Consider the following 23,510-nt stretch of genomic DNA (forward strand, 5'->3'; position numbering starts at 1 on the left):
GAAGAGAAAGAGAGAGAGAGAGTGAGAATTCATTAGGATTCGTCACCACTATCATCCGAGCTATTTTTGTTTAATACTGAGCCAACAAAAGTAAATTTAATACAAAAACAGTTGCATTTTATCTTGCTTTTTTCATCAGTTGATGAAACAGGTGTTTACTGCATTTCAACTTCTCAAACTATCGAATGTTATTGGATTGGTTAATAGTTTCTTTCCCATTGAACTAGAGTTACAGGAGAAGGTGGTGGAATGGAAATATTCAAAAAATAATTAAATATTTACTCCAGATTCGTGCAAAAAAAAACACAACAACAGTGACAATAATAATGTTCAAAAAGTGGGGGGGGAATTGATATGAATGTGAAAATAGCCATGAAGTGCTGGAGTAACTCAGCGGGTCAGGCAGCATCTCTGGAGAGCATGGATAGGTGACGTTTCACAGAGTGCTGGAGTAACTCAGCGGGTCAGGCAGCATCTGTGGAGAGCATGGATAGGTGACGTTTCACAGAGTGCTGGAGTAACTCAGCGGGTCAGGCAGCATCTGTGGAGAACATGGATAGGTGACGTTTCACAGAGTGCTGGAGTAACTCAGTGGGTCAGGCAGCATTTCTGGAGAGCATGGATAGGTGACGTTTCACAGAGTGCTGGAGTAACTCAGTGGGTCAGGCAGCATCTCTGGAGAGCATGGACAGACAGGTAACGTTTTAGGTCAAGATCTTCAGAATGGCGGTTACTTATTCGTGTTCAGCAGAGATGCTGCCGGACCTGCTGAGTTACTCCAGCACTTTGTGACTTTTTTCCCCTCAAGTCAGCATCTGCAGTTCCTTGTAACGGGATATAAATGTCTGCTCAGGGCAATCCCTTACCAGAAGCAATACTAAAGCACTTCACTTTAGACTTCAGAGATACAGCATGGATACAGATCCTTTGGCCCATGTTGACCAGCGATCACCCCATACACTAGCACCACGCTATATACCAGGAACAATTCACAATTTTACCAAAGCCAATTAACCTACAAACCTAAAATAGACACAAAATGTTGGAGTAACTCAGCGGGTCAGGCAGCATCTCTGGAGAGAAGGAATGGGTGACGGTTCGGGACAAAACTTTTCATCAGACTGAGAGTCGGAGAGGGTTGGGAAGGTGCAGAACAAAACAGAGCCTGCATCTGGTTTTCTACGGGTGCTCCGGTTTACAAACCAACTCCAAACACGTACAGGTTTGCAGGTTAATTGGCTTTGGTAAAATTGAAATTGTCCCTGGTGTGTGTAGGATTGCTGGTCGGCACGGACTCGATGGGCTGAAGGGCCTGTTTCTATGCTGCATCTTTAAACCAAACAGATCCTGTTGCAATCATAGACAACGTTAGAATGTGAATAATGTTTTAATTTAGGAAAGATGGTACGCAATAACAAGACAAATTCTTTACCCACGTTGGCAGTGTCGCCTTGTGTTCACATGCTTGATCAAAGGTGTTTTATCATGAATGTTTTATTACTATTAATGTTTAGTGTTTTCTGAGTCATTCGTACCTGTCACTGTATGTCATGTTGTTACTTGTGGGCGGAGCACCAAGGCAAATTCCTTGTATGTGAATACTTGGCCAATAAACTTACGTACTTACCTGCAAATGGTGTGGATTTCTTTTGCAACTTGTAAAGTGTTCCAGCACTGCAGTGTAGCTGTCTTTACTGACATTACCACCGTTTACTTTCAAGATACACTGCCCAGGGAGCAGGCCGCCCGCGGCTGCCCCAGATCCTGAAAGATAATCAGAATCACACCGTGGTGAACCACTTGCAGTTAGAAAGCTTCCAATCAACACAGCTCCGCCTGAACATTGAAAGCATCTGATTCATTAGATAACGCAAATATCTTAGCAAGTGCCCAGGTTGTAGATGCAAGTATAGCGGCTCTGAACCGGCCCTGCTGAGTGCCCCCCACCCCCATGGACTGTCTCCCCCGGATGGGCACATCACATAGTCACATCTGCACTTTAGTCTGTTTTACTGTTGTAATGTTCTTTTTACAAACCATGTTCTCGGGGTATCTAAATCTAAATTGTATTAGTTATTTAAGTTATGACATCGGATGGAAGCTGCATACCAAATCTCGTTGCGCTTATGGGCAATGACAATAAAATATATTATTATTATTATTATTAAGTAACAGCAACTGTGGATTGACAAAAAAAACCCAAAGTGCTGGTAGAAGAGTTCTGAAGAAGGGTCTCGACCCGAAACATCATCTATTCCTTCGCTCCATAGATGCTGCCTCACCCTCTGAGTTTCTCCAACATTTTTGTCTACCAGCACTTTGTGTGTTTTTTTTGTAAATCAGCAGCTGCCATTCCTTGTATCTATAACCTGGGCGTTTGCTAAGATATTTGCTTTATCTAATGAATCAGATGCCTTTTTCTGACGAAGGGTCTCGACCCGAAATGTCGCCCATTCCTTCGCTCCATAGATGCTGCCTCACCCGCAAAGTTTCTCCAGCATTTTTGTCTACCTTCGATTTCTCCAGCATCTGCATTTCTTTCTTAAACACAAAGTGCTGGAGTAACTCAGTGGGTCAGGCAACATCTCTGGAGATACACAAAAAAGCTGGAGAAACTCAGCAGGTGCAGCAGCATCCAGGGAGCGGAGGAAAAGGGCAATGTTTCGGGTTCTTCAGGCCCGCATCTTTTCCTGGCTCCATAGATGCTGCTGCACCCGCTGAGTTTCGGGTTTGATTTTCCAGCATCTGCAGTTCCTGAGAGTTGTGTTTCGGGGGGACTGATGGGGGGTGTAGGAAGGGTTATACCAAGCCCTCGCTTTCCCTCTCTCTCCGTCCCTCCCCTATCCTAGTTGTCCAACTACTTTCACTGTCCTCCTGATTCATTTTACTGATTGTATGCCCCGTTGTCACCTTCCCCTTAGCTAGCAATGAGTCATTCAGTCTGAAGGAGGGTCCCAACCCAAAATCTCACCCATTCCTCCTCAGAGATGCTGCCTGTCCCGCTAAGTTACTCCAGCATTTTGTCACTATCTACATTTTCCTTGACCACCGTCCTCTTTGATCTGTCCTTTTCACACCTTATCCCTCCATATCTCCCTCTCCCCTGACTCTCGGTCTGAGGAAGGGTCTCGACTCGAAACGTCACCCATTCCTTCTATCTAGAGATGCTGCCTGTCCCGCTGAGTTACTCCAGCATTTTGTGGCAATTCTCTGCTTCTCGGTTCCCCCACCCTGGGTAAACGACTGTGTGCATTTACTCTGTCTATTCCCCTCATGATGTTATACACCTCCAAAAGATCTCAACTTCCTGTTACTCTGAAGAAATAAAGTCCTACGCTGCCCAACCTTTCCCTATAGCACAGGCCCTCAAGTCTTGGTAACATCCTCGTAAATATTCTCTGCACTCTTTCCAACTAAACAACATCATTTTATAACACCAGAGAACAAAGCTATTTGGCAAGGGGAGGCAGAGACATCTGCTTCAGACTCCTGTGAACCAGACTCACATCCAGTGTCAGCAAACAAATTGCTCCAAGAATAGTAGTATTCTACATGTTGCTTCAATTAATTTTGAAATGAATGCTTTACATTTTGGCTACAAGAGTCTCGAGACAAATGGTTTACATTCAATTGAACTTGGAATCCCAAAGTTCACAAATCGATTTAAATAGCTCTTGGCAATGTCCACATTTTTTTTTTTTTTTTAAATCATCTTCCCATTGCTGCACTATCATTTTGTTTACTTCATGGAAATAGGCCCTTTGGCCCACCAACCATCACCCGTACACTCGTTTCATCTCATCCCAGTTTCGCAACCTGCACACTAGGGGCAATTTACAGAAGCCAATTAACCAACAAATCTGCACTTCTTTATAATGTGGGAGGAAACCAAAGATCTAGGAGACAACCCGCGCGGTGACAGGGAGAACGGACAGACTCCGTACAGACAGCGCCCGGAGATGACGGGTGCCGGCAAGTCGCTGAAAAAAAAAATCGCTTAAGTGGGACAGGCCCCTTAAATATTTCAAATATTAATTTTAGTCTGCATTTCATTCAATTACACATGTATCTGGTACAGACTGCTCTGACCAAATCAAAAACCTTGCTGGAGATTTTCTGCAGCCTTCTCCCGCTTCATCTCCCTCATCTAGGAACTATAATCTCATCCTGACAGCCATGTGGAACCACATTGAGGCAAACTGTTTAAATAACGTGTTCTGGCAATCAGAATATATTCATCTCCAAGTGAATAACAGTCAAAGCATCCAAGATGGTCAACAATGTGAAGACCAACTTATTTTTGTTGAGTTTAGAGTTTAGTTTTCAGTTCACAGCATGGAAACAGGCTCTTCGGCCCACCAGGTCCATGCCGGCCATTGATCACCCGTTCATGCTAGTTATCCCACTACACACTCAGGGCAATTTACAGAGGCTAATTAACTTACAAACCCCACATTCCTTGGCATGTGGGAGGAAGCCAGAGCACGGTGGCGCAGCGGCAGGCAGAGACCCAGGTTCAATCCTGACTACGGGAGCTGTCTGTACGGTGTATGCACGTTCTCCCCGTTTCTCCGGTTTCTTCCCACACTCCAAAGACATACAGGTTTGTAGGTTAACTGGTTCCAGTAAAATTGTAAATTGTCCCTAGTTTGTAGGATAGTGTTAGTGAACGGGGATCGCTGGTCGGCACGGACTAGGTGGGCCAAAGGGGCTGTTTCTGCGCTGTATCTCGAAACTAAACACCTGGAGGAAGCCCACGTGGTCACAGGAAGAACATGCAAACTCCACACAAACAGCACCCGAGGTCAGGATCGAACCAGGGACCCTGCCGCTGTGAAGCAACACCTCTACCGCTGCGCCACCCAAAATCAAAATCAGAAAATGAATTTGGAAACTGCATGAATAAATTTAAATGTTGGCTTGCCAGCTGAATATTGTTCTTCCTACAATTTGTCCTCGTCAGAGTCATAGACAACGTGGAAACCGGTCTTTAGGCCCACACAGACGTCACCCACTTGTCAAACACCAGTCCCACTTGCCTGCATTTGGCCCATATTCCTCAAAACCTATCCTATCCATGTACCTAAGAAGCACAAAAAGCTGGAGTAACTCAGCAGGACAGGCAGCATCTCCGGAGAGAAGGAATGAGTGACATTTCGGGTTGAGACCCCTTCTTCAGACAATGGTCTCGACCAGAAACGTCACCCACTCCTTCTCTCCAGAGATGCTGCCTGTCCCACTGAGTTACTCCAGCTTTCGTTAAACCAGCATCTGCAGTTCCTTGTTACACTATGCATGTACCTAATTGCTTATTAAACATTGCGATAGTCGTTGCCTCAACTGCCTCATCTGGTAATACGTTCCATCCCCCAACTCCCTTTGAATGAAAAATTTACCCCTCAGATCCCTATTAAATCATTCCCCCTCACTTTAAACCAATGCCCTCTGGTTCTCGATTCCCCCACTCTGGGCAAGAGACTCTGTGTATCCTCTCAAATGAAAATGTATCTAAATAAGGTTGTGAGCTGTTGAACTGTGCAAACAGTACAAAATGGGGAGACTAGCTCATTACAAGAGAAAAACAAAACTTGCATCAATAATTTATTCAAATTAAAACCATTTGCAGCATTTCCCCCCAAATGCACACTAATGTCACTGCTACAAGGGAGCAGTCTTTCATTTTCCCAGTCATAAAATCCTACTCACCTGTTTTCAATTATGCCTTTGTTCTGTCAGTTCAAACCGTTCTCCCCCCCTAGATTACAGGTCACTATGCAAAGCACTTGAAAGCTAAGGTTATTACAACTGCAGAGCGGCAAGCACAGCAGGTTGAGATCTTTATTGCAGCTCTCAGAACGAAGGATTATTGTGGAGACCCTGAGAAGCTGGTATGACATGTGGATAGCACAAAAGCAGGATAGGAAGATGATGTATCAGCATTGGAATTACCTAAAAGAGTTGTGGGGACTCTGTCACTAAAGGGCCTGTCCCACTTGCACGACCTTGGCACGCAAATTAGGCGACCTCGTGTCGCTTGAGGCATATGGGCACCGTATTGCCGCGCGGGGCCGGTCCCACTTAGAAGCGCGGAGTTGTGCGGGGCTGGTCTCGACATCGCGCGGGACTCCGAAATTCTGGCAGTGGCCGAAATCTTCGAGCGCAGGCGCATTGCGGTCGTACGCAGCGTCTTGATGGTGTACGCAGCGCCTTGACGGCGTACGTCTAGCGCGTGGCGTTGCGCGATGATGTCACCGCCCGACGCCTTGCGACGCCCAAATTCAGCCGGCCCACCTCCTGCCCAGTTGATTGGTAAGCATGACACAAATGACGTCATGCGTGTACTTAGCACGAACTTCGCGTGAACTCCGTTTGGTAGCGCCAAACGCACACAATCGCATGTAAGTGGAACAGGCCCTTTAATATGTTTAAGACAGTTCATATTGAGACAATCGAGGTTGATGCCGTCAGTGCAGCAATGTTGAGTTGGACTAAAGTATCACCCACCATCTTAGTGAATGGTGAGCCCACATCCCAAAGACAATAGACAATAGGTGCAGGAGTAGGCCATTCGGCCCTTCGAGGTAGCACCGTCATTCACTGTGATCATGGCTGATCATCCACAATCATTACCCCCCGTTCCTGCCTTCTCCCCTTGACTGCGCTATCTTTAAGAGCCCTATCTAACTTTTTCTTGAAAGCATCCAGAGAATTGGCTTCCACTGCCCTCTGAGGCAGAGAATTCCACAGGTTCACAACCCTCTGTGTGAAAAGGTTTTTCCTCATCTCCGTTCTAAATGGCTTACCCCTCATTCTCGAACTGCGGCCCCTGACTCTGGACATGGAGGTTTGTTGGTTTGTAAGCTATTGTACTTTATCTTGCACTAAACGTTATTCCCTTTATCAAGTATCCATACACTGTGGATGGTTCTATTTTGAAATTGGATACGCTTTAGATGACTGGACACGCATAAAACAGGGTTACCAAAAATAAATCTCCGTATTTTACGTAGAGAGCAAGGATGGAAATTAATGTTTCTCTAAAGCAGCACAATGCCATAGACACATAGACCTGTTCCGTAAGGGCCTGCCCCACTTAGTCAATTTTTTTGGCGATTGCTGTCCCACTTGAACGAAATAAATCACTCAAGTGGGACAGGGGCTGTGGATTTCACAGTAAAGAACCAGAAGGTCGGAAAGAAGTTCACACAAAGACAAACTGCAACTTCATCTGAACAGGAAAGCACCAAAGGTGCTGGAAACTCAAAAATAAAATTGATGGAAATAACTCGGCAAAACAGGAGGCATCCGCGGAAACAGAAAAAGAATTAATCGTCTATGACCCTTCATGAGAAGGATTGTTGCTGATCTTTCTTCAGAGCTGCACCCAGTCAGTGGCAGGCCATCGCGTTACATTTGGAATGTGAAAAAGGAAAGTGAATTTTAAAATCAAACGCTCAACGGAGATGAGAAATGTAATCAAATTTTGAGCAAAGTGTCAGCAAATGGAAATGAAAGGCATGAGTAACAGTTATCAACCAGCTCATAGTTTAGTTTCATTTAGCAATATAGCGTGGAAACAGACCTTTCGGCCCACCGAGTCCGTGCCGGCCAGCGATCCCCATAGACTAAACACTACCCGACACACTAAGGACAATTTACAATTTTACCAAGCTAATTAGCCTGCACACCTTTAAGTCTTTGGAGTGTGGGAGAAAACCGTACAGACAACACGTGCAGTTGCGTACAAACCCGGGTGTCTGGCACCGTACGGCAGTCATGGGCCTGTCCCACTTACGCGACTTTTTCGGTGACTGCCGGCACCCGTCATAGGTCGTTGCAGGTCGCTGAAAAATGTCAACATGTTGAAAATCCAGCGGCGACCAGAAAGACGCTACGACTCTTTGGGCGACTGAGGAGACGATTCACGACCGTACAGGTGACACCCTGGTGACATGTCGCGGGGTGAAGCCTGTATGGTCGTGAGTAGTCGCCCAAAGAGTCGTACCTGGTTCTGGTCGCCGCTGGATTTTCAAACATGTCGAAAAATTTCGGCGAATCTGCAATGACCTATGACAGGTGCCGACAGTCGCCGAAAAAGTTGGGCAAGTGGGGCTAGCCCATAAGGAGAATGTGCATATCATGCGGTCTGCTGGAAAGCAATATCTTTGTGTCAGCAATATCTTACCTTTCAGAACAGCATGGACAAATGGCGGAGCAGCTCCACGAATCTGGAAACACAGTCCTTCTGCATCGGGAATTTTGATGATCCTAGATTAACAACACAAGCATTGGATAGCAATCAGTGAGCCAATTTCAAACAGATATTTTGTTAATGACATTTTTAAAGAGTTATCAAGTCTCACAGCGTGGAAACAAGCCCTCTGGTCCAACTTGCCCACACCATGTCCCATCTGCACTGATCCCACCTACCCATATCTCGCTGAACCTGTCCGATCCATGTACCAGTCTAAATGGTTCCTAAAACATTGTGATACCTGCCTCAACCACCTTTTGCATATTTCCAGGTAGGTTCTTTCTCAGTGTACATACAAATACCTCTTCCAAGGCTGCCCTGCAATGAACTATTGCCATGAGAATTGAAACAGGAAGAAAAGTTATGAGCCATTAACAGCAGCTTATTAAAAAGTAATTGAAAGCTTTTGATGCCACATGCTGTTCCAGGCCACATGGTTTTAATATTTAAGACCCTCTCCAAACTTTAGACTTTAATTTAGACTTTAGAAATAAGCTCTCCAGCCCAACGAGTCCGTGCCGACCAGCATTCACCCTGTGCACTAGTACTATCCTACACACTAAGGAATATTTACAATTTACAGAAGACAAGTAACCTACAAAGCTGCACGTCTTTGGAATGTGGGAGGAAACCGGAGCACCCGGAGAAAACCCACACGGTCCCGGGGATCTTGGGGAGAAAGTACAAACTCCGTACAGACAGCACCCGGAGTCAGGAACGAACCCGGGTCTCTGGTGCTGTGGGGCAGCAACTCTACCCCTGTGCCAACCAAAGGTGCATTGTGAATGTAGGACTGAATGGTGTGTACAAATACGCTGACTGCAACAATTTACATGGTGGAACTGCAGGAAGAAATCAGAAGAACTAAAATATCGAAGTTAGGGCCGACATTTAAAATGGCCCAGAAAACGGTTTCCCTCCCAGCCGTCATCAAGCAACTGAACCATTCTATCAGAAGATCGTCACAAAAAGCTGGAGCTCAGCGGCACAGGCAGCATCTCTGGAGAGAAGGAATGGGTTGAGACCCTTCTTCAGACCCAAAACGTCACCCATTCTTTCTCTCCAGAGAAGCTGCCTGACCCGCTGAGTCACTCCAGTTTTTTGCGTCTATCTTCAGTTTAAAGCAACCAGCATCTGCAGATCCTTCCTATATACTGAACCATTCTATCAACAGCTAGAGAGTGATCCCAAGCTATTATCTACCTCATTGGACTAACTCAGCGGGTCAGGCAGCATCTCTGGAAGACATGAACAGGTAACGTTTCGGGTCGGGACTCCGCTCGAAGGCCCCTCACCCGAAATGCTGCCGACCCACGTCCTCCACAGATGCTGCCTGACCCGTGGAGTTCCTCCAGCACTTCATGCTTTTCGCTCACGTTTCCAGCATCTGCAATTCCCTGTGTCTATATGTAACATGGCCCACCACTTCAAAAGAAAAAGAGCAGCAAAGCAAATTGCAAAAAGACAAATGTAATTTCAAAATTCCTTGTTGCATCATTAATGTATGCAAGAGAAAAATAATATCTGCTGGCATTCTTGAAAGTAAATTCACACACAAGTTAAAAACAAGCCAGGAATAATTTATCACCAATCAACGATGTTTCCTTTTGGCCAAAGTGATTAAAAACAAAAACGAAAATTAGGAACATTTTCAAAAGGTTCCAGCTTGCTGCATTTAAACCCAGATTATTTGAAGCAGAATAGACAAATGATCTCAACTTCAGCAATATTTGCCAAGACTATTTAGCGTAGAACTTTGATACAGTTACCGTGGAAAATCCATTAAAAAAAAGGGGGCTGTCCCACTTGGGCGACCTAATTGGCGAGTTTAGAAGAGTGAAAAAATGACATGTTGAAGACCTCCTTCAACTATGTTGAAGACCAGCTTCGACCAGCTACGACTAACTTCGGGAAAATCGGACACCGTATGGTGGAGAGTGAAGACGACCTCCTTCGATCTCCTTCAACCTCCCTTCGACTATGTTGAAGACTATCTGCGACTACCTTCGACTACCCTCGATTACCTTAGGACTAACATGCCGACCTACTACGACCTACTTCGACTAAATCTATGAGTAAAAAAAGTGTCAATTTTTTCCGTGGTGACCTTTTTTTTTTAACTCAGGGGCATTTTTTAACATATTGAAAAAACCGCCGCGACCTAGCTGAGGCCTTGAATAGGTGGAGACCACTCTCGAGCTTGAAGGAAAGTTACGAAGACCTCCTATGACCTCGTGTTGACCATGCTGTGAGTATGAGTCGAGGGCAAACTCGCCAGAACTCGTGGATCAGGTCGCCCAAGTGGGACAGGATGATTTTGGGTTACGGGCCGCATTCGGCCCGAGGGCCGTGGGTTGCCGACCTCAGCTCTACAATCTAACTGACTGACAATAGTGAATGTTTCAATAAGCAAAACGGAGACCCTGATGCGTACAAATTCATGATTGAGGAAACCACTGGCTACAACGGCATTATATGATGCCAAACTTACCACATCCATATTTGCAAAACGATTGTGCAATTAACATTGACGTCCCTTCTGTGAAAGAGGAAAGTGAGTAACACCACAGTTTAAACAGAGTTTAGTCGATGACATGAGATGACTCACTCTTTGGGCTTGGAAGCGACCAGCACGCGCAGTGGTCTCCGGCTACAGTACAGCTGATTGAGAAACGCATCCACTTCCAGCAGGGGCCGAAGGAACACCAAGTCCTCATTGATGGAGTAAATCTTCCTTCCAACCTGAAGACCCGCCACCTGCAGCACAAAGCAAAGAGCCAAGTGTTGGACAACAATGCAGGACGGACATTTAAAAAATGATCAAAAAAAATCAATAAACAACCTACAAGTTAACTTTTGCACACAATTACTCTAACATCATGTGCGTGAAGGGACTGCGGGTGCTGGTTTAAACCAAAGATGGACACAAATGCTGGAGTGACTCAGTGGGACAGGCAGTAACTCCGGAGAGAAGCAATGGCCACTGATTGGGGATGATCAGCCATGATCACATTGAATGGCAGTGCTGGCTCGAAGGGCCGAATGGCCTACTCCTGCACCTATTGTCTATTGTCCCGCTGAGTTACTCCAGCATTTTGTGACTATCCTTACTCTAACATCATCATTTACCCAACGTATAGAACACTAATACAGAACAAGATTTTATTTGATACTATTTTCATTGTAACGAGTTTGTAATGAATCATTAAAAAAAAACAGATTTGGTTGTTAATTATAAAATACTGGGGTGACTCAGCGGGACGGGCAGCATCTACAGAGGATACAAATGGGTGACGTTTTGGGTCGGGATCCTTTTTCAGACTGATTGCAGGAGGAGGGAGAAAGCGAGCGAAAGATGTGGATACAAAGCCTTGTGAGTGAAAGGTGGATTCAGGTGAGGAGGTTGACTGCCGGGCATTGATAGGTGGACTCAAAGTGCTGGAGTAACTCAATGGGTCAGGCAGCATCTTTGGAGAGCATGGATAGGTGGTGGGACCCGTCACTTCTCATCTTTCTTTACCTTTTGTCTCCTTTTCACCTCTGCCCTTTGTCACTTATTCTACCCAGCTGTCAATCAAACCCACACTCACCTGTATCCGCCCATCACTTGCCACGTTTAGCCCCGCCCCCACCTCTCTCCCCTCATCTAAAATCAGTATGAAGAAGGCTCCTGACCCGAAAAGTCACTTATCCATGTTTTCCAGACATGCTGAATTACTCCAGCACTTTGTGTCTTTTCACGTAAAGCAGCTTTTGCGGTTACTTGTTTCCTTCCTACACAGATGAGTGTGGTTTTGATTCGAGTCAAGAGATTGTGTTGGTGAGTTCCACCCGATGAGGGAAAAACCGAATAGGTTGAAACCAAATAATGAATTATCTGGCTTTAACCACATTCAGTGGAAGCCACATTCTACAGTAAACAAGTTCAAGTCAAAATCAAAGCAAGCCCTTCGATTGATTGATGAATATAACACTGATATAAAAGATTTCTCGAGCAAACACGGCTTAATTAAATTTGTCCCAGCTTCCCACCCCTCTTGTTCTCAAATGACCAATATCATGGTTCACATCAAAGTTTTACACAAGATTAGTGCACAACAATGCAACGAGGTGCTGTGACCAGCATTTAGAAAGATTCGAGCGTTTATTACCAGATTGCAAAACTGTATTTAGTATTCAAGTCCCTCGTCTGCTGTGTTCACCACTGCTACCAGTGAAACTAGGAAAACAATCTGACACAAACACTCATTCTCAAAGATTTTTACCAAACATCAAGGGGGGGAAAAAGTAGATTTTTCAGAAAGAGTTTCGCGTACAGTTTTAGGATTTGTTAATTTAGGATAGTATTTTTCTTCACAATAAGACAAGTTTAATGTGTGTGAGAAGGGACTGCAGACGCTGGTTTAAACCGAAGATAGACACAAAAAGCTGGAGTAACTCAGCGGGACAGGCAGCATCTCTGGGGAGAAGGAATGGATGACATTTCGGGTCGAGACCCTTCTTCAGACCCATTCCTTATCTCCAGAGATGCTGCCTGACCCGCTGAGTTACTCCAGCTTTTTGTGTCTATCTTCGGCAAGTTTAAGTGATTGGATATCAATACAAAGTATATTGTTGATCAAATAATCAGTGTTCGGTAAAGTATTAGTAAACTTGGTAACTAAAATAAGAGATTTGCAAGAGAGGTTTGAAAAGAGCCATGCAGACAAAATGAGGTTATGGGGTGGGGAGCATAAAAATAAAGTTATTTGCTGTTGAGTTGAAATATAGCTATTAAATGCTGTTTTATTCCATCTAATCCCACAAAATGGCATCATAGAAGTATCACGAGCACCTTGTTCACAAAGGGGGGAAAACTATCACAAATTTGCAAAGATCTAACTTTTGAAATGCAAAATAAATTTAAATAAATTTTACATTGTCGAGTGCAAATCTTTTAAATTAATACTCGCGGAAGAGACGCTGCTGATGCATCCAAATAATAAACGCAGCACCTTGCCGGATGTGTGCACTTTAAGTTAAAAGGAAAAGTCGTAAATCACTGATCCTTCTGGGTGACATGAGAGGGTGCATGCACAGTCTTTAGCCCCTGTACGTCACGATTAAACTACTTGATGTGTGGCTGCCTGCATTACTGTGCCAGCATTGTGCAATTGCACCGTTCAAAAGAAAAGCAGAAGAATGAAAATGCCGGACCCTGGCATTTCTACATTTGTAAAAGAATTTTCAAGGTTCAACCGTAAACTCTGGAGTAGATTTGAACCACAGGTTTGACACAGTATTCTCATTCCAGGAGGTTACTTAATTGCTGAAATTGTAAAGGCGACTGCATTTGCCATGGAATGTCTAATGGTACAGCAGGGAAATTTATATAAAGGTTGCATATGTAGCATGTGCATAAGAAGCTACATATGCAACCTTTATATAAAAGTCATAACTCTGAATTTATTTCGATCCAATTTAAGATACCATCTACCAGATGTGTACAGCAATTCATTCTTCCCCGCACAATTAAAGCATGGAATAGTCTTCACCCTACCATAGTTACCCAACCATAGAAACATAGAATATAGGTGCAGGAGGAGGCCATTCGGCCCTTCTAGCCAGCACCGCTATTCATTGCGATCATGGCTGATCGTCCCCAATCAATAACCCGTGCCTGCCTTCTCCCCATATCCCTTGATTCCATGAGCCCTAGAGCTCTATCTAACTCTCTCTTAAATCCATCCAGTGATTTGACCTCCACTGCCCTCTGTGGCAGGGAATTCCACAAATTCTCAACTCTCTGGGTGAAAACGTTTTTTCTCACCACAGTCTTAAAGGGCCTCCCCTTTATTCTAAGACTGTGGCCCCTGGTTCTGGACTCGCCCAACATTGGGAACATGTTTCCTGCATCTAGCTTGTCCAGTCCTTTTATAATTTTATATGTTTCTATAAGATCCCCCCTCATCCTTTTAAACTCCGGTGAATACAAGCCTAGTCTTTTCAATCTTTCCTCATATGAGAGTCCCGCCATCCCAGGGATCAATCTCGTGAACCTACGCTGCACTGCCTCAATCGCAAGGATGTCCTTCCTCAAATTAGAAGACCAAAACTGTACGCAATACTCCAGACGCAACTAAATTTAAAGGTAGCACTTTTCTCCCAAGAACCCTTTTCTGCTTAAGTCCACCCTCCACCAACTCCAGTTTAAATTCCATTTGGAATATTTTTGGAGGAGCAAGAACCAAGATTTCACAGTCCCATGTTATAACTGCCTCAACAATTTATATGCACAAAGGTACACAAAATTGCTGGGGAAACTCAGCGGGTGCAGCAGCATCTATGGAGCGAAGGAAATAGGCGACGTTTCGGGCCGAAACCCTTCTTCAGAATATATGCACATTCTTGGTTTGTCTGAGCAAGGGTCCCAGCCCGAACTACACCTAGTCCTTTTCTCCAGAGATGCTGCCTGACCCGCTGACTTACTCCAGCTTCTTGTGTCTTTTCAATGTTGTTGTCGTACCTGCCTCAACTACTTTCTCTGGCAGCTTGTTCCAAACAGTTATCACCCTTTACGTTAAAAATGTCCCTCGTGTCCCCATTAAATCTTCCCTTGCGGTCTCCTCCCCCTTAAACTTACGCCTTCTAGTTCTTGCTTCCCCTCCTCTGGGTAAAAGACTCTGTGCACTTACCCCATCTACTCATCTTATGATCTTATCCGTGAGGAAGCAGAAGGACTTACGACAAACATCCAAGTTAATTTTTGCATGCTAGTCAAATATTTAATTTACTTTCCTCTTGAACAGAAGGCCTACCATCCCTACCATCGAGGGGATCTGTCGCAGTCGCTGCCTCAAAAAGGCTGGCAACATCATCAAGGACCCACACCATCCTGGCCACACACTCATCTCCCTGCTACCTTCAAGTAGAAGGTACAGGAGCCTGAAGACTGCAACGTCCAGGTTCAGGAATAGCTACTTCCCCACAGCCATCAGGCTATTAAACTCAACTCATACAAAACTCTGAACATTAATAGCCCATTATCTGTTTATTTCCACTTTATCTGGTTATTTATTCATGTGTGTATATATACTTATATAATGGTATATGGACACACTGATCTGTTCTGTATTCATGTCCACTATATTCTGTTGTGCTGAAGCAAAGCAAGAATTGAATTGTCCTATCTGGGACACATGACAATAAACTTTCTTGAATCTTGAAGTTCGGTGACTTACCTCAGCAGAAGAGCCACTCTGCACGGATTTCACGACAACAGCCTTATTTTTCTCCTCGATTTCAAACCCATAGCTGTCTTCTTCAGGGAAAATCTGCGAAGAAAATAAAACAAACCTATTATCCCACGTGAAAACAAAAACAAAAATTAAAATGATAGCTTTAAAAGCTTCAGGACTTAAATCACAGTTCACGGCTTGATAATTCACTGTTCAATTAACAATATCTTTAACTAGGAGGATACAAAGTGCAGCACCCCACAAACTAACTAGTAAGTTTCTGCATTTAAATTAGAACCATGTTGAATGTAAATGGGAATAAATAGAAACATAGATAGTAGGTGCAAGAGCTCTTCGAGCCAGCACAGCCATTCAATATGATCATGGCTGATCATCCAAAATCAGTACCCAGTTCCTGCTTTTTCCCCCCATATCCCTCGATTCTGTTAGCCCCAAGAGCTAAATCTAACTCTCTCTTGAAAACATTCAGTGAATTGGCCTCCACTGCCTTCTGTGGCGGAGTATTCCACAGAACTCCCTGGGAGTGAAAAGGTTTTTCCTCATCACAGCATTGGTGCAACAGCCAAGAAGGCACACCAGCGCCTCTACTTTCCGAGGAGACTGAGGAAATTATGCACGTCCCCAGTAACTCTCAGCAACTCCTGCAGATGCACCATAGAACGCAAACAGTCGGGTGGCATCACAGCTGGGTTGGGAACAGCTCTGCCCATGACCGCAAGAGTTGTGGATGCAGCTCAGTCCGTCACACAGACCAGACTCCCCACCATAGACTCCATCCACATTTCACGATGCAGCCAACATAATCCCATCGTCCCATCTAGGTCATCCTTTCTTCCCACTCTCCAAAGATGCACGGGTTTGTAGGTACATTGGCTTCTGCATATTGTTCCTAGTGCATTGGATAGAACTAGTGTTTGGGGTGATCACTGGTCGGCGCAGACTCGTTGAGCCGAAGGGCCTGGTTCCACGCTGTATCTCTAAAGTCTAAAATCTAAACGAAAAATCACTGAATTGACAATCTCTCTTTCTTTTAAAAAAAAAACAGAATTCTTGCAAAATTTCACAGATCATACTCTTACCGAATAGGGTTACTACATTTTTGATGATGTACCAATCCAGAAAACCTGTACACATCTATTAAACCCTCTCCTCTCACTTGTATCAGCCCAGCAGCCCCACCCCCTTCACCTGTACCCACCTATCACTCGCAAAGCTTTGCCCTTTCTCCCACCTCTCTTCCCCCCTCCACCACAATCAGTCAGAAGAAGGGTCCCGATCTAAAACATCATCTGTCCATGTTTCCCAGAGATGCTGACTGACCCGCTAAGTTACTCCAGCACTTTGTGTCTTTTTTTATTTAAACAGACAAGCGATGTTTCGGGCTGGGATAATAACACCCTACTAAAACTGCCTTCAGTGACTGACCACATGAAAAAGGGGGTATATACAGTACAGGGGTTTCTGGGATTGATTAAAAGATACAGCAGGGAAACAGGCCATTCGGCCCGCCGAGTCCATGCTGACCATCGATCACCCGTTCACACATGCTCCACGTTTTCCCACTTTCCCATCAGCTCCCTACACACGCGGGGCAATTGACAGCGGCCAAATTAACCTACAAACCCGCACATCTATGGGATGTGGGGTTGAATCCGAGCACCCGGAGGAAATCCACGCAGCCACAGGGAGCACGTGCAAACTCCGCACAGGCAGCACCCGAGGACAGGATCGAACCTGGGTCGCTGGCGCTGAGAGGCAGCAGCCCTACCAGCTATCCACCGACCTTAGGAAAACAAGCAACACTACACTGCCACAGCACCCGCACCATCTGGGCTCAGTTAAAAGCCAAGCATCTTAAAAGAACAAATACCAATCTTAAATGTAGTTCTTTACGCACAGCCACTTTCATGTGTAAGAGAGGAAGCAGCAGAAAGTTAAAAATAGAACACAGGGGGAGGAAAACTGCAGTTGCCACAGAATTGAAATGATCACTGAAACTTGCAAGGGAACGACACACACAATACCAAGAGCTACTAATCACATTTTTGAAAAACAGCGTTTACATTTAATAAACGCAGACATATTTTAATTACAGAAGAAAGATTTGAAGAAGCGCCCTGACCCATCCATGTCTTCCAGGTGTGCTGCCTGACCCGCTGAGTTACTCCAGCACATTGAGGGTTTTACTGTAAACCAGTAGTTCCTTGTGTCTACACCCTGAATAATGTTATTGGATGTCCCCACTCGCGATGGAAGGAACGGCAACGAGGAAGTTCACCAACCTGAGTGGGGGCTCCAGGAACCGCTGGGGATGTGATGGTCAATCACCGACCATCATCACACTGATCTTTTGTGCTATGGGGCAACTATTTGCCCCTCATGTTTACAGCTTCCGTTTTAAAAGTGAGAGGGGCAAAATAACAGGGATTGTGTGCGGGTAAGATTTTTTCCTACAGAGGGGGGTGGGTGCCAGGAAGACGCTGTCAGGGGTGACCATAGACGATAGGTGCAGGAGTAGGCCATTCGGCCCTTCGAGCCAGCACTGCCATTCAAAAAGCTCATCAGCGCCTCTACTTCCTGAGAAGATTACGGAGAGTCGGTTTGTCAAGGAAGACTCTCTCTAACTTCTACAGGTGCACAGTAGAGAGCATGCTGACCGGTTGCATCGTGGCTTGGTTTGGCAATTTGAGCGCCCTGGAGAGGAAAAGACTACAAAAAGTAGTAAACACTGCCCAGTCCATCATCGGCTCTGACCTTCCTTCCATCGAGGGGATTTATCGCAGTCGGTGCCTCAAAAAGGCTGGCAGTATCATCAAGGACCCACACCATCCTGGCCACACACTCATCTCCCTGCTACCTTCAGGTAGAAGGTACAGGAGCCTGAAGACTGCAACGACCAGGTTCAGGAATAGCTACTTCCCTACAGCCATCAGGCTATTAAACCTGGCTCGGACAAAACTCTGATTATTAATAACCACTTTCTGTTATTTGCAATTTACCAGTTTATTTATTCATGTGTCTGTATATGTATATCATGGTATATGGACACATTTATCTGTTTTGTAGTAAATGCCTACTATTTTCTGTGTGCTTAAGCAAAGCAAGAATTTCATTGTCCTATACAGGGACACATGACAATAAACTCACTTGAACGTGAACTTGAACTCATGGTTGATCATCTCCAATCAGTACGCCGTTCCTGCCTTCTCCCCATATCCCCTGACTCCACTATGTTTAAGAGCCCTATCTAGCTCTCTCTTGAAAGCATCCAGAGAACCCGCCTCCACCACCCTCTGAGGCAGAGAATTCCACAGACTCACCACCCTCTGTGAGAAAAAGTGTTTCCTCATCTCTGTTCTAAATGGCTTACTCCTTATTCTTAAACTGTGGCCCCTGGTTCTGGACTCCCCCAACATCGGGAACATGTTTCCTGCCTCTAGCGTGTCCAAACCATTAACAATCTTATATGTTTCAAGGAGATAACCTCTCATCCTTCTAAACTCCAGAGTTTAGGCACAAGAATATCCAGGGAATGGAGGGATATGGATCGTGTTCAGAATGACCTTGTTAATCTTGGCATCATGTTTGGCACAGTCATTGTGGGGCGAGGTGCCTGTTCCCGTGGGGTTCTTTGGGTCTGGGGTCTAGGCTCACCAGGGCTCTTGGATGCCACACTCAACCATTGGCATCATGTAAACAACACTGACCCCCACCTCACCACTTGAACCACTGTACATGTTTGGACCAACTTGGCAGCAGAAGGAGAACTTAATTGCTTTGAACTCCACCCATTTTGGCAACAAAGCTGAATCTTGGCTGACCAGAAACAATCGAATAATTCAGGATACTGGCAGGACAAATCAAGCCTCTTCTAAACCACCGGGGACAAGTTTCGATTTTCATGCCAATTTAGCAGAAATTTCGCTTCTCCCGAGAGCGTTCTGGGATTTGGACAAAGATACCGGCGTATCTCTTCCTGTTACATATAAATGCAGAAATGGACAGTTGCCAAACAGTTTCTGGAAGTCATTCAGGAGGAGCAACGTGATGAAATTAATATAATCCCTTGGACAATTCTGATGGAGAAGAAATATCAGCTCAGGCAACAATGATCATGGTGTGACAATGGGAATATATCACTGCCTTGATGCAGCAAGGTGGCGCTGCGGCAGAGTTGGGGCCCAACAGCGCTAGAGACCCAGGTTTGATCATGATTTTTGGTGCTGCCGGTGTGGAGTTTGCACGTTCTCCCTGTGATTTGCGTGGGTTCTCTCTCTGAGATCTTCGGTTTCCTCCCACACTCCACAGATGTACAAGTTTGTAGGTTAATTGGCATGGGATGAAATCTAAATTGTCCCTTGTGTGTGTAGGATAGTATTAATGTGCAGGGATCGCTGGTCGGACTCGGTAGCTGAAGGACCTTTTTTCTGCACTGCATCTCTAAATTAAATCACGCTAAAGTTAATATTATTTTCGGACTATCATCGATCGGACTTCAGTGGACTTTATTTTGCACTAAACGATATTCTTTTAGTGCAAAATACCTATATTCTATATCCTAAACTATACCCTATAACGAGGGTTGGTCAAGATTATAAATAATGATCTCCTTTTCTTTTTTATTTTATTTTCTTTTCACTATTTTCTCTCTCAACTTTCTTCATTTACTCGTTTTCTTTCTTCACACACTATATATTTCACATCTTTCTATCCTTTACTATCTAACTTCTTTTTCTTATTCTCATCTTTTTTCAATGTAACAAAAAAAAAAAAAGTTGTACATAAAATGTATTATGAAAATATATATTAGGCACTTTGGTGCCATATGACTGTACTTACTTCTAATAAAATAAAATATTTAAAAAAAAAAAAACAATATTAACTTTGTTCCCTTTATCATGTCTCTGTACACTGTGGACGGCTCGATTGTAATCATGTAATCATTGTAATCTTTCTGCAGACTGGTTAGAACTCAACAAAAGCTTTTCACTGTACCTCAGTACACGTGACAATAAAACAAACTACACTTAATACATCTCCAGAAATGCAGATAACATTTTAAATCAGAAATGTTTTCCATATTACGAATTTAAAAATCCTTTAAAAAATTGCATTACCAATTGTGGAATATGTGCTTGTATTTCACTTAACAGGTTTGAACAAGTTCAAGTCTCACAAAGGGTCTTGACCCAAAATGTCATATAAGATTATTAAGGGTTTGGACACGCTAGAGGCAGGAAACATGTTCCCGATCTTGGGGGAGTCCAGAACCAGGGGCCACAGTTTTAGAATAAGGGGTAAGGCATTTAGAACGGAGTTGAGGAAACACGTTTTCACACAGAGGGTTGTGAGTCTGTGGAATTCTCTGCCTCAGAGGGCGGTGGAGGCCGGTTCTCTGGATACTTTCAAGAGAGAGCTTGATAGGGCTCTTAAGGATAGCAGAGCCAGGGGGTATGGGGAGAAGACTGGAACGGGGTACTGATTGGGGATAATCAGCCATGGTCACATTGAATGGCGGTGCTGGCTCGAAGTGCCGAATGACCTACTGCTGCGTGAGATTGTTGGAAAAACTCAGCGGGTGCGGAAGCATCTATGGAGCGAAGGAAATAGGCAACGTTTCGGGCCAAAACCAATGAACAATCACCACTATAGGAAATAGGCAACGTTTCGGGCCGAAACCCTTTCGGGTTTCGGCCCGAAACGTTGCCTATTTCCTTTGCTCCATAGATGCTGCTGCACCCGCTGAGTTTCTCCAGCATTTGTGTCTACCTTTGATTTTCCAGCATCTGCAGTTCCCTCTTGAAGATTGTTGGTAGGGACCAAGATATTAAAAGCAAACCAAATTATCAAAAGAGTGAAGAAAAAAATAATAATAATAACTGGATAGTTATATGGATGGGAAGGGAATGGAGGGTTATGGTCTGAGCGCAGGTATATGGGACATGGGGAGATTATTTGTTCGGTACGGACTAGAAGGATCGAGATGGCCTGTTTCCGTGCTGTAATTGTTATATGGTTATATGGTTAATAATAATTCACCAGAGTAACTTTCCAGACAATGACCTAATCAGTCTATGTGAAGTGTTGGGTTTAAGCTTTGTCCAATCCATCATCTACAACACAGACTGGAACGTAGTCCTGTATCTAATATAAAAACGTCCACTTATCTGCTTACCAAGAGGGATTTCACAAGTATGTTTTCAACCAATCTGAAGTCATTACGTAGCTGTTTATTCTTGGAGTTTGTCCCTTCCATTTCTTCATCGGGGTAAAAACGGAAAAACTGCGATTCGTCCTTAAATTCACTTTTCTCCAACACTAGTCGAAGGAAAAAAATTAAAAACTGAGCATTAATATGTTAATAAACAATAGACAATACCTTTTTATAAGTGGACTGTTCCACCTCCATGTCCTTCTGCATCTGACAATGAAAGAAAACGCACAAATAGACAATAGGTGCAGGAGTAGGCCATTCGGCCCTTCGAGCCAGCACCGCCATTCAATGTGATCATGGCTGATCATCCCCAGTCAGTACCCCGTTCCTGCCTTCTCCCCATATCTCCCGATTCCACTATCTTTAAGAGCCCTATCTAGCTCTCTCTTGAAAACATCCAGAGAACCCGCCTCCACTGCCCTCTGAAGCAGAGAATTCCACCTGAATAAAATTTTGAGATATCAACACCTGAAACTATTAGCGGCAAATTTAAAAATCAAATTCAGATTAAAAATGACTCAAACAATTTACCCCGGCAAATGCATCTACATGTAATGAAGTACACCAATAACATTAAACTTCTCTTTAAAGAACTCTTTAAACTAGACATGAAACAGAGGGCACCAGCTTTTTAGTTCATTTTTACTAATAATAATAATAATAATAATAATAAATTTTATTTATGGGCGCCTTTCAAGAGTCTCAAGGACACCTTACAAAAAATTAGCAGGTAATGGAAAAACATGTAAGGGGAATGAAATAAATAGTAGAGACATGACTAGTACACAAAGTAAAGACATAATTCAATACAAAACACAGTATGAGGCAATTAATGCACAGATGAAAAGGGACGGCACGTGGGGCTAAGGATAGGCAGAGGTGAAGAGATGGGTCTTGAGGCGGGACTGGAAGATGGTGAGGGACACGGAATTGCGGATCAGTTGGGGGAGGGAGTTCCAGAGCCTGGGAGCTGCCCTGGAGAAGGCTCTGTCCCCAAAACTGTGGAGGTTGGACTTGTGGATGGAGAGGAGACCGGCTGATGTGGATCTGAGGGACCGTGAGGGTTGGTAAGGGGAGAGGAGGTCAGTGAGATATGAGGGGGCCAGATGGTGGAGGGCTTTGTAGGTGAGGATCAGGATTTTGTAGGTGATCCGGTGGGAGATGGGAAGCCAGTGAAGTTGTTTGAGGACTGGAGTGATGTGATGCCAGGATTTGGTATGGGTGATGAATCTATGATAATAGATTGTCTTTCTGTGGCTAAAATATCCCATGTCCTCAAAGACAATGTCCTCAAATGTGCAACTAAAGTATGGAAACAGGCCGACAAAAATGCTGGAGAAACTCAGCGGGTGAGGCAGCATCTATGGAGCGAAGGAAATAGGCGACGTTTTGGGCCGAAACCCTTCTTCAGACCCTGTGTGGATTCGGAAACATGTCCTTCGGCCCACCAAATCCACACAGATGGTTGATCACCCAGTCACACTAGTTATATGTTATCCCACTTTCACATCCACTCCCTATACATTAGGGGCACTTTGCAGCCGTCCCAATAAACTTACAAACCCGCATCGCCCGTCTTTGGGATGTGGGAGGAAACCGGAGCACCCGGAGGGAACCCCACACGGTTACAAAGGGAGAACGTGCAAACTCCACACAGACAGCACCCAAACCCAGATCTCTGGCGCGGGGAGGCAGCACCTCTACCAGTTGCGGCCCACTGGGTCGGCCTTGATGCATCCACCAAACCACCAGTACAGGGGTAAGTGCTCAAATTGCAATTGTGGATGACAATGCAGATTCTCAA

The 23,510-nt window shown here is 44.6% G+C and overlaps 1 protein-coding gene across 1 annotated transcript in view; it reads right to left on the minus strand.

The window, feature by feature from the left end:
• prex1 (phosphatidylinositol-3,4,5-trisphosphate-dependent Rac exchange factor 1) overlaps positions 1-23,510 on the minus strand; it is a 178,436-nt gene that overhangs the window by 50,225 nt on the left and 104,701 nt on the right. Inside the window, exons 16-20 of the mRNA XM_055652550.1 lie at positions 21,668-21,810; positions 15,475-15,567; positions 10,863-11,011; positions 8,186-8,268; positions 1,628-1,764 (exon numbers count right to left, since the gene is read on the minus strand). Coding sequence (XP_055508525.1) covers positions 1,628-1,764; positions 8,186-8,268; positions 10,863-11,011; positions 15,475-15,567; positions 21,668-21,810 — 605 coding nt within the window. The remainder of the gene's footprint in view (positions 1-1,627; positions 1,765-8,185; positions 8,269-10,862; positions 11,012-15,474; positions 15,568-21,667; positions 21,811-23,510) is intronic.

Source organism: Leucoraja erinacea, chromosome 21 (assembly GCF_028641065.1).
Source record: "Leucoraja erinacea ecotype New England chromosome 21, Leri_hhj_1, whole genome shotgun sequence".
In the NCBI taxonomy this organism is placed as follows: domain Eukaryota; kingdom Metazoa; phylum Chordata; class Chondrichthyes; order Rajiformes; family Rajidae; genus Leucoraja; species Leucoraja erinaceus.